The following is a 10,747-nucleotide window of genomic DNA, read 5'->3' on the forward strand; positions in this document are numbered from 1 at the left end:
TCTCAGGTTAAATAAACTTTTTCTCAAGAAAAATAACACTTTTTTCCATAAGACAATTGTGCCAATAATTTCTTGTGTAATTAATTGCTAATCAATATTTTTTTTATATTGTATAACCCCATGCTTTATCTGTTCCCATTGTTCAAGCCCTCCTTTGAAGAAAAAATGATTCGTTTCCCCCAGGGCAATACTCTGAGACTCATTAGTGTATTTGCAGCTTCATAAATATTATAATTAAAAAAAATTCAAGCATCCCTTTGAGATGTGTGGTCATTATCCTTCCTGTGCTAAACTAGGAATGGAGACAGTGAGATAAGAGTATCTATTGATTTTGGGACTCCTGGGACTTGGCTTTATAGATTTTTATGTTTTGAGCAAAATTCCCCTTCATTTCATTCATTGCTCAATATTTCTCTCTAACTCAGACCCTGGGTTTCAAGATAGTCACACCAAGTTTAACACGATAATTATAATGGGACTAATCTGTCCCAACTTTAGCTATTCTAAAGTTTAGACATGTAATTTATGCCATTCTCCTAAGATTTTTCAATAGTCAATGAAGAAGTCCAGACATCTCCAAAAGGCAATTAATTCTATCTTAATATGAACGTGTAAAACAGAGTGGAGGAATTTCCTTTTTGAAAATTTGCTGTCCTTCAGTGATGACTACTCTAGTTTTCAGACTGCTGTATTTATATAAGAACAACCCTGGGCCTTATCAACCATCTGCAAGAACTTAATGTCTCAGACGATGAGTCTGCGGCAGGGCTACGGGCAGAATTCAGGTCCTGCAAATGCACATTTAGTTCAAAACAAAGAAATCATCTTTCTTCTTTCTTCAAACCCTTGTGTCATTCAGTGCAAGTCTTCCAACAGCTCCAACAAATAAATAGGGATCCTTTGCTACATGATTCTCCTTAACCATTCACCTTGAAGCTATATCATGTTAATTGAAAGAAGCAGGTAACCTACACAGGCAGGTAATCTGTTCTGTAGTTAAATATTATGTATATGCAAAGGAAGAATCAGCCTTGCAACTTTTTCCTTTTGGAATTTCTTAATCCCTAACTAATTTATTTCTTTTTTAAAAATAAATGGGGGAGGGGGGAAGGGTCTCCCTTCACATGGCATCCACACAGTCTATTACCTGGACAAAATTGTTAGACCTACTGAAAAAAGACCCTGCTACTTGAATTGTCAGACAAATTGAGAGGAGAATGAGTTGAGATTACTAGGATGTGATCCTCTATATATGGATCAGCACTCAAAGACAGAGGTACCCACTTTGTATGAGTATTTCACAAGCTTTTGCTGACTGGTGGTGGTAGAATGGTAGTACATAGGAATTTTATGATTCTTTACGGTTTTTAAACAGATGCTTTACTGGGCAGTGATGCTGTTCCTTATTCTCCCTCCCTTCCAAGTATGACCTTCCTGACTTATGCCCTCTGTTCTCTCTCAGTGGTGGTCTGGTCTTTACTCCATGGTTTCCTTTTTTATCCACATATGTCTGCAGCTCTTCATATTTGTCTCAAAAGCTCTGTGGAGGAAGACAGATCTTAGGAAATTTTAAAAATGGGCAAAAATTACCCAATTTTTCTCATGTGTGCCTGCATAGAAGTGCCTGAAATTTTCTGCAGAAAAGACAGGATGAGGAAGATACCAAATATAGAAAAAAAAATCATTCCAAATGGCTAGATTTATCATTTACAAACAAATGAAAAAGTTGCTATTCTGGGAAGCATCAGGCAACTAGGCATTGCTGCTGGCCCCACTAATAATATCCTGTACACATAACAAGGAAGAGATGCATCAGCCAAGGGAACATTAAAATAACTTTTCTTCCTACTATATTAATTAATTAAATGTTGTGGTTGTCTTTAGGAGGCTCCGTAGACTTATTAATAGATCCGTGGAATTTTATTCATCTGAAACTCCTCAGTGTAAAGGAGTTAGTCATCACTAAAGAATTTGATTTCTATATCTGAATGATTTCCAATTCTGATAAAATAATTGAAAGGATCAAAAGCTCTCAGACCACGGGCCAACAGGTGTGTTTCCTGGCACACTGATGAGAGCAGAAGGATTTTTTCCTTTACTTGATCTGGATCAGAAAATGGTGGCCTGAGTTTAAGATGAGGCGTGTGTTGTTAAGACGAGGCTTTTCTAACTGTCCTATTAAGTCTGTTACAAGCTCTCTGAAACTGTGTTTATGACTACAGTACTTGCAGTTTTACTGCTACAAGATGAACTGATAACTTTTAAACATTGTAAGAGCTTGTAAAAGTGGCCTGTTCTGTTATAGAGAAAGAGGTAGCAGAGAATGCATGAAGTACCTCAACACTGACAAGTTTATTACAACATTTTCAGTTCTGCTAAATATTACTTATGCACTGAGTAAAAGATCTTTTGCAAAGGAAAATAAGAAAGAAACAGCATGGAAATAAGCAAAAAGGTTTGAAAGAACCCTGATGAGTAATTTTTTTCTGAGACATTACATTGTGAAAAATAACATTCAGAACTTAGAAATGGCAAAGGGTTCATTTTAAGACATAACGCCATTAAGCCAGTATTGGTTTATGGCTACAAAAAATGAAGGTGAAAAGAAAAGTAATAGGAAGGGTTTTGATTCTAATTTAGATTCCTTTCAGGTTGAGCAATTTAGCTTCATGAATACTGACCACGTTAATGAAAATTTCTAAGGTTTCCCTGGAATTAATTAGTCTTGCTTATTCACATAGTCCTACACATAATTAGGTCTCATGTGAGGATCAGAATATTGTTTAGTATTGTTTGGTATTACCATATTTCCAGCTTTTACAATTTTAACATCTTTTTCTTAAAGACACCAGTTCTGGAATCTTATGACTATTTAAAAATTCTGTGTTTTTCTTTTAAAAAATAGAGAGACCTAATTTTCACAGTACAGCGAGATGTGGGAAACATATGAAGTTCTTTAAATGATCACATTCATTACAATGCAAATTTGAAGACTCATAATGACAGACTGGATTGTAAAAGATTTTAAATTTTAGGGAGTCTCATGAGTCTGACGGGGGATACCTTTACATTACATTGGAACAACAGTATCTATTTCTGTAATTATTTAACCAAAAAATATTGTCAAAGTGTCAGAAAATAAATGCCATCAAGTATTGGTGAAGGAAAGATGACAGAGCTTTAACTGTAATAACAGCCTATGCTGAGAGGTAGTATTAAAAGAAGCTCAAAGAACTTAAGTTTTTGATTTATTTACTATGACCACAAAATTTGGATAATGTAGAAAAACACCATTTTTAACCAAAGCAATCTGAAATTCTCAAGGGCAGAAAAGCATCCAGAAAAATGCAATGAACCTTTAAGATACCTCAAAAGGATCAGTTCTAGGCCAGGTGTGTGTAAGGAGTAAAGTATCATGCTAGCTTTTACTATTGTTATTATGATTATTTTCCAATCTTGTTCACTGATTCCCTTGATGTGGACAGTTCTCACACTTGTACTTCAACGGGAATCTTTATAGCTTCCTAATCTTCACAGTGAGGGTATGTTGTGGTTATCATCAAGGCTGCCTGTTTGCTGTGTTTGTGTTGGAAAACTGTGCACGTGTCCTTCTATGTCCCACGTTCCCGTCACTGTTGCTGTAAAACTATCATCATTTTCAAATCCTTTGGTACAGTGTGAGCTCTCTCAGCTGTGGGATTTATTAGGTGTTGTACTTGCTGTGTGTTTATGAGGTGTAGATAATGAGCTTGGTGCACTGCAAAATTAAAGAGATCTCCCATCCAGAAGAACTTTCATCCTGTGGTGCCAATGATATCAGCTGCTGTATGTCAGTGAGCTTTCAGGTCTTTCCCCAGGAACTGATTACAGTCAAAGCACTGGATCACAAGAACAGCATAGTTTCGGGGCTCATTAAAACAGCGTATTTTTATTAATATACCAAAAAAACTATAGGGCAAAACAATTTAGAGTCTATTTTATAACTACTAATAATTTAACTCCTTTTTTGAAATCATTCTAGAGAATGTGAATTTTAAAGAGAAATTAGAATGTGAAAAACTTTGTATGGAGAAGGTATCCTATGTGTATGAAAAGAAAGGGAACAAAAATGGAAAAGGAGAATTATAAAGGTACCTTCTTTGATATCAACAGAAAAAGAATTAGGAGAAAGTTCAGATGATCAAAAGTGTTCATTGCCTGTTTATGAGCTATTTGAAAAGCAATTAAACTAATAATTTAGTGTGCTCACAGTAGTTACACATTTTTAAGCTGAAACATTTAGAATTATATCTGTGCTGTGATCTCTCTGAAGTTTAGGGATGCCTGAATCCTTGTTTTGGACCAGCCAGTGGTATAATTAAAGTATATTTGATTTGTAATTAACGATACTTACAGCATCTCTTCCTTTGATTATGCATTCTTCTGCCTGCAGAGGTGTACTAGGCCAATGGATCTGAGGGAAGAAAACCCAAAACATGTAAAACCATTCAATTGTCAGTCTGATCATGTCAGTCCAGCTTTTCCATTATTTTTTTATGTGATACACTCATAGAACAGAATTATAAAATCATAAAACAGCCGAGGTTGGAAGGGACTTCAAAAGATCATGTGGTCCAACCTTTCATGGGAAAGTGAGCCTAGATGAGATTATCTAGCATCCTGCCCTGTCACATCTTTAAAACCTCCAGTGATGAAGACTCCACCATGTCCCTGTGGAGGTTGTTTCAGTAATTGATTGTTCTCACTGAAAAAATTTCTTTAGCATCTCCTGGTGCAACTGGTACCCATTGCCCCTTGTCTTCTCCATGTGGCTCCTTGTGAAAAGAGAACCTCTGTCCTCTTGTAGCTGCCCTAGACTTAACTCCTTCAGTCTTTCCTCATACTGCAGGTTCTCCAGCCCTTTGATCATGTTTGTGACCCTCCTTTGGACCCTCTCCAGCTTGTCCACATCTTTCTTGAATTGTGGGGACCTGAACTGGACACAGTACTCCAGGTGAGGCCTGACAAGCACTGAATAGAGTGGGATGATCACATCTCCATCTCTGTTCGTAATGCCCCTGCAGATCAGTCGAGGATCCAATTTCCCTTCCTTGCTGCAGCAGCTCCCTGCTGACTCACATTCAGCTTGACGTTGACCAGGACCCCCAGGACCCTCTCAGCAAGGCTGCTCCCCAGCCAGGCAGATCCCAGCCTGTACTGGGATCTTTGTTAATGTTGTCCCAGGTGCAGGACCTTGCGCTTGTCTTTATACTTGACTTATCATATCATATATACACTTTTATTGTAAGTTTAATCAAGTTCCTGTTCTGAACATTTGTCAAGTAAAATATCCGAGTTTTATTTTTAAATATCTATAGAAGTTTACAATAAGGTAAGAAATATTTTTGTCAGAACATAACTGCTTTGCTTAGGGTAACTCAGCAAACAATACTAGCCAATAGGATTTAAAGGAATTTAATATATTGAACATTTTATATAAATTCAGTAAATTGTCAGTGAATTTCAACATAGAATATTAATTTTGAACTACGAATTTCCAGCTTTAAGTGACACTTAGGAAAGCAAATGTTTTGCAGTGAAGTTAATAAGGGTCAGCAATTAACCTCATGGGAGTAGGGTCAGCTTTTCACCGTCAGTCACTAGAAGTGAAGCCAAATTACACGAGAGATTTTTTTTCAGTTACCTACTGTATAAACTTTATGTTTCATTCCAGATGCATGATTTGTTTGCATGAAAACAGTGTTAAAAATGACTGAGCAGACTGGAATGATTACTTCATTTTTTAGAACTTTTAATAGGGAAAACAAAAACATGTTCAGTGATATCAGGCTTGGCTGAAACCAAATGTGTATCCAAAAACGGATGTCATCATTAGGACATTTTTGTCAATAGTCCAATCACAAATTATTATTCTATCTCAAAAACACTATAAAATTAAATCCTTCTGCTAGGCCTTTTTTCTTCTTTTTTTTTTTTTTTTTTTTTTTTTGGTAATTGAATTTACCTAGTTTTCTGGAAATAATTCTAACCCAAGAAAATCTGGGGAAAAATTATAAAAAAGTGAATTACAAGAAAAGTCGGGATAATTGATAAATCCTGGAGGCCTAGTGCTAAAAAGCAAGAGTTCTGCTGTATTCTTGTCAGCTTGAGCAGCCTGTCAGTATTTAGGCCTCATAGACCAAATCAGGCCACCTATGTTCAGACACCATCTAAATCCCACAAGGAACCTAAAATTAATCAGAACATTTTTTTTTATTTATTTATTTTTAGTCAGATGGTCTTATAGTCATCTATGTATGATCAGATGTAGCTCTCATCTAGGCTCTGTGTTGCTGCTGTGTACTCTGGGGAGGTACCTGAACTCCTATGAGGGCACTCATCCAGTCGGCCTGGTCAGAACATTCCTGATTCTTTCCCTGTAAAACTCAGGGTCCACAGTCATTTAACTTTACTTGCTGGTCAAAGATTGAATAGGCAACCAAGCCTAGAACTCTAGGACCTCCTGAGCCTAAAAGTTTGAATTCACATCGTCCACTTCCTAAAGAAATGTTCTAACCATCAGGCTAAAAGGGGGGCTTTAGCCCATGTCAGGTGTAGGTGGCGGTTAGGAACACAGAAACCACAGAGAGAATAAAATACTTGACTTTGTAACCTAATATTAAATACACTGTGTGCAGGCGATTATTTTTGTATTTGGATACTTAGTCCCAGTGGTACTGAAAAGATTTTATATGCACATTTTCCACTTAAGATATACTGAATTAAATGCATACACAGAATTAACAGAAAAAAAAGCCAAAGAGGTAACCCAATGCCCCCGCTTTGTCTAGAATGTTGAAGAGCAGCTGCAGCGTAAGCAACAAGAATTTAGACCTTAACATGGGATCATAGGATAAATCATAGAATCATAGAATGGTTTGGGCTGAAAGAGACCTTCAAAGGCCATCTAGTTCAAACCCCCCTGTGACAGGAAGGGACATCTTTCAGTAGATTAGGTTGCTCAAATCCCCATTCAACCTGGCCTTGAACACTTACAGTTATGGGGCAGCCACAGCTTCTCTGGGAAAACTGTTCCCATGTCCAACCAGACTCATCATAAAATATTTATTCTTTATAACTCATCTAAATCTACCTTCTTTCATTTTAAAACCTTTGTCTATTGTCCTGTCACTACAGGCCCTGGTAAAAAGTCTCTGTCTTTCTTATAAATCCCCTTCATAAGGGGACTTATATTGAAAGGCTTCAATGAGGTCTTCCTAGACCCTTCTCTTCTCCAGGATGAACAACAACCAACTCTCTCAGCCTTTCTTCGTAGGAAAGGTGTTCCAGCCCTCTGGGCATTCTCATGGTGCTCCTCTGGACCTGTTCCAACAGGTCCATGTCTTTCTTGTGCTGTGAACTCCAGAGCTGGAGGCAGTACTCCAGGTGGGGTCTCACCAGAGCAGGGTAGAGGGGCAGAATCACCTCCCTTGACCTGCTGGCCACTCTTCTTTTGATGCAACCCAGGATATGGTTGGCTTTCTGGGCGGCAAGTGCACATTGCTGACTCATGTACAGCTTTTCACCCACCGGTATCCCAAATCCTTCTCCACAGTACTGTTCCCAATCCAGGAGCTGGGACTATTTAGTCTGAGGAGGAGGAAGCTGAGGGGAGACCTCATCACTCTCTACAACTGTTTGAAAGGACACTGTAGCGAGGTTGGTGCTGGTCTCTTCTCACAGGTAATTAATGACAGAACGAGAGGGAATGGCTTCAAGCTCCAACAGGGTAGATTTAGACTGAACATTAGGAAAGACTTTTTCACAGAAAGAGTGGTCGGGCATTGGAATAGGCTGCCCAGGGAGGTGGTTGAGTCACCATCCCTGGATGTGTTCAAGAGCCGTTTAGATGTGGTGTTGGAGGATATGGTGTAGAGAACTTTGTAGAGTAGGGTATATTGTTGGACTCGATGATCCCATGGGCCTCTTCCAACCTAGACAATTCTATGATTCTATGATTCTATGATTCATCCCCCAGTCTGTACTGATACTGGGGATTGTCCGGTCTCAGGTGCAGGACCTTGCCCTTGACATTGTTGAACTTCATGAGGCTCACATGGGCCCGTTCCTGCAGCCTGTGAAGGTCCCTCTGGATGACATCCCTTCCCTCATGTGTATCAACTTCACCACTCAGCTTGGTGTCATCCACAAACTTGCTGAGGGTGCACTCAATCCTGCTGTCCTTGTTGTTGATGAAGATATTAAATAGTACTGGTCTCAATACAGACCCTTGAGAGACACAACTCATTACTGATTTCCACTTGGATATTGAGCCATTGACTGTATGTCTTTGGACATGGCCGTCCAGCCAACTCCTTATCCATCTAATTGTCTATCCACCAAATCCATATCTTTCCAATTTAGAGGTAGGAATCATAGGCCTTACAGAAATCTAGGTAGATGACATTTGTAGCTTTCCTTTGTCTGCTGATGCAGTCACTCCATTGTAGAAGGCCGCTAGGTTAGTCAGGCGTGATTTGTCCTTGGTGAAGCCTGTTGGCTGCCTCTAATCACCTCCCTGTCTTCCATACGTTTCAACACATCTTTCAGGAGGATCTGTTCTGTGATGTAAGGAGAAGCAGGTGTGTGTGCACAAACCTCTTGCAGAGGAGATGGAGGGCTTTGCTTCCTGGGCAAGTAGCTCTAATCAAAAGGTTAATGTGTAACGGGAGCTACCTTCTGTCCCTGTATGTACCACTGCTGCTAGATATCTGCTTTCCAAAGTGACCCCTGCACAAATCCTTCTCCAAATGAAGCCCTGGTTCTTTGTTGGTTCAGCCATATGTGTATTTCCTATTGGGATACTTATAATGGCTTATTGTAGCAAAAGGTGCCTAACAGAAGGAGTGAGAAAGGCAGACATTACATTTTCCACAGGTTGTGCAGAGGTGTAGGAATCTATTTTAGATGTTTGTAGCAAATTACCTATCTCTAAGGCAAGCCCATGTTAGTTCCCTGAAGTAGATAAGTCTGAATTATGACTTTAGTAGTACATGAGTCTCCTGAAGACGCGTTTTTATACAGAAATTATTTTTTAAGACTCATAACGCTTACAAGGCTTATGATTCTTAACATAAATGAGCATTAAGTTTTTAGTCTCTTCAAGAGAATTTTACACTAAACAAACCTCCACATACCAGGTTTTGCCATCATACCAAATTTCAATATTTGATTTTACGTGCATCTTGAGTCTAAGCGCAGTAGTTTAAAAGGTGTGTGGTAAAAAAATGTTTTGCAAAACATAAACCCCTCTATTTTAGTGTTTTTAACCTTGAAATCTCCATAAAGATTTCTCTAGTTCAGTTAAAAGGACTGAGGAGAGCTGCTCAGTCTATTATGATCATTTGCAAAGAAATTTATAGTATGTGGCTCAAGGTAGTAATATTTTACTAAGGTATACTTACTGTACTTAATTATATTTCTGTAATTATTGCTGTTTTTCTTAACTAGCACAACATAGGATGTGTTTGCACTGCATGGAAATCCAGATATATATCAGCTGTAATGGTAGTCTTTAACCTGCCACATATTATTTTTCCTGATGTTTATGCTTTAAAGTTATGACAGCTACCAGCTTTAACTTTGAACTGATTCTTTGCCAGGATTACAATCTTTTGGCAAGCTGTCAGTAACTATTGTTGGGAAATTTTCCTATGCATCTAGACTGGAATAACATCACGCTAACATACATTTCAGTGGGCTGCATGCTTAACATAATTATTGGCTTGGACATAATTTTTCAAAACTTTTCAGCCCTGCAGTTTACTGTAAATGAAAGTTTTTAATTGCTTGTTTAGTGACACTTTCTCATCTTGCACCATAATATTATCATCCTTGAGACCTGGATGAAGTAATTTTAACACTGTGTTTAAAAGACAGGAAAAAGCTACTTTTAAATGTACTCCTCATGGGAAAAAATGGAATTATAAGGCAGTACAGACAACAGCTACTGAGCAAACTCAGACAGGGGGGAAACTTTAATTGGAGCTGGAATGCTAATTAGTGTCTCCAAACAGCTTCCCTATTCAGTCACTAACCTCAAAGAACAGGATGGCATGTCTAATGAAACTCAGTTCAAGAAATTATATGAGATTTATAGCACTTCAGGCCAAATAGACTACTGTGTGAGCTAGTCTGAACTCTGGTATATGACAGAGCAATTAAGCAATTCAGCTATCCCATCACTGGTTTAACTCAATAAATAGCGCTTAATTAACGCATAACTTCTGTTTGGCTGAAGCACAAATTCTGCAAAAATACGTGTTTATGACTGGATATTATATTTATGTATCAACAAATACATAGCCACCTTGCCTCTTGGGAGGTAAATCCAGTGGGTAATCAAACTCACAGCTAAATTGTGTGCTGCTTATTTCAGTTTGAATATACGTACATTCCTACATGGTTTTCAAAGGAGATACAAGTAACCCCTGCTCTTGCAGACTTGTGTTCAGGCAGCTCTGGAGTGGAATACAGTTAGCTTCACTAGAGGCAGGATATATTATGAGGGCTTTATAGTTTATTACAACAGAGACATAAGTCCTAATCTGAAGCTGTCTTGTACTGGATCAGAAACAGCACATTGAAATCTGCCTGCACAAGTTTATTTACCTAAGTAGGAAGGCTTCTCTTCAGAGCAAGGCCTTCACGAGCCCTTTGAAGCACAAGCTAGGAAGAAAGAATATCTAAAAGGAGTTTGGGGACAAAA

General features: G+C 38.3%; 1 protein-coding gene across 1 annotated transcript in view; it reads right to left on the reverse strand.

Moving 5' to 3' along the window:
• SEMA3E (sema domain, immunoglobulin domain (Ig), short basic domain, secreted, (semaphorin) 3E) overlaps positions 1-10,747 on the reverse strand; it is a 145,217-nt gene that overhangs the window by 54,661 nt on the left and 79,809 nt on the right. Inside the window, exon 3 of the mRNA XM_009882929.1 lies at positions 4,394-4,453. Coding sequence (XP_009881231.1) covers positions 4,394-4,453 — 60 coding nt within the window. The remainder of the gene's footprint in view (positions 1-4,393; positions 4,454-10,747) is intronic.

The sequence above is a fragment of the Charadrius vociferus genome, unplaced genomic scaffold (genome assembly GCF_000708025.1).
Source record: "Charadrius vociferus isolate BGI_N301 unplaced genomic scaffold, ASM70802v2 scaffold32, whole genome shotgun sequence".
Lineage (NCBI taxonomy): Eukaryota > Metazoa > Chordata > Aves > Charadriiformes > Charadriidae > Charadrius > Charadrius vociferus.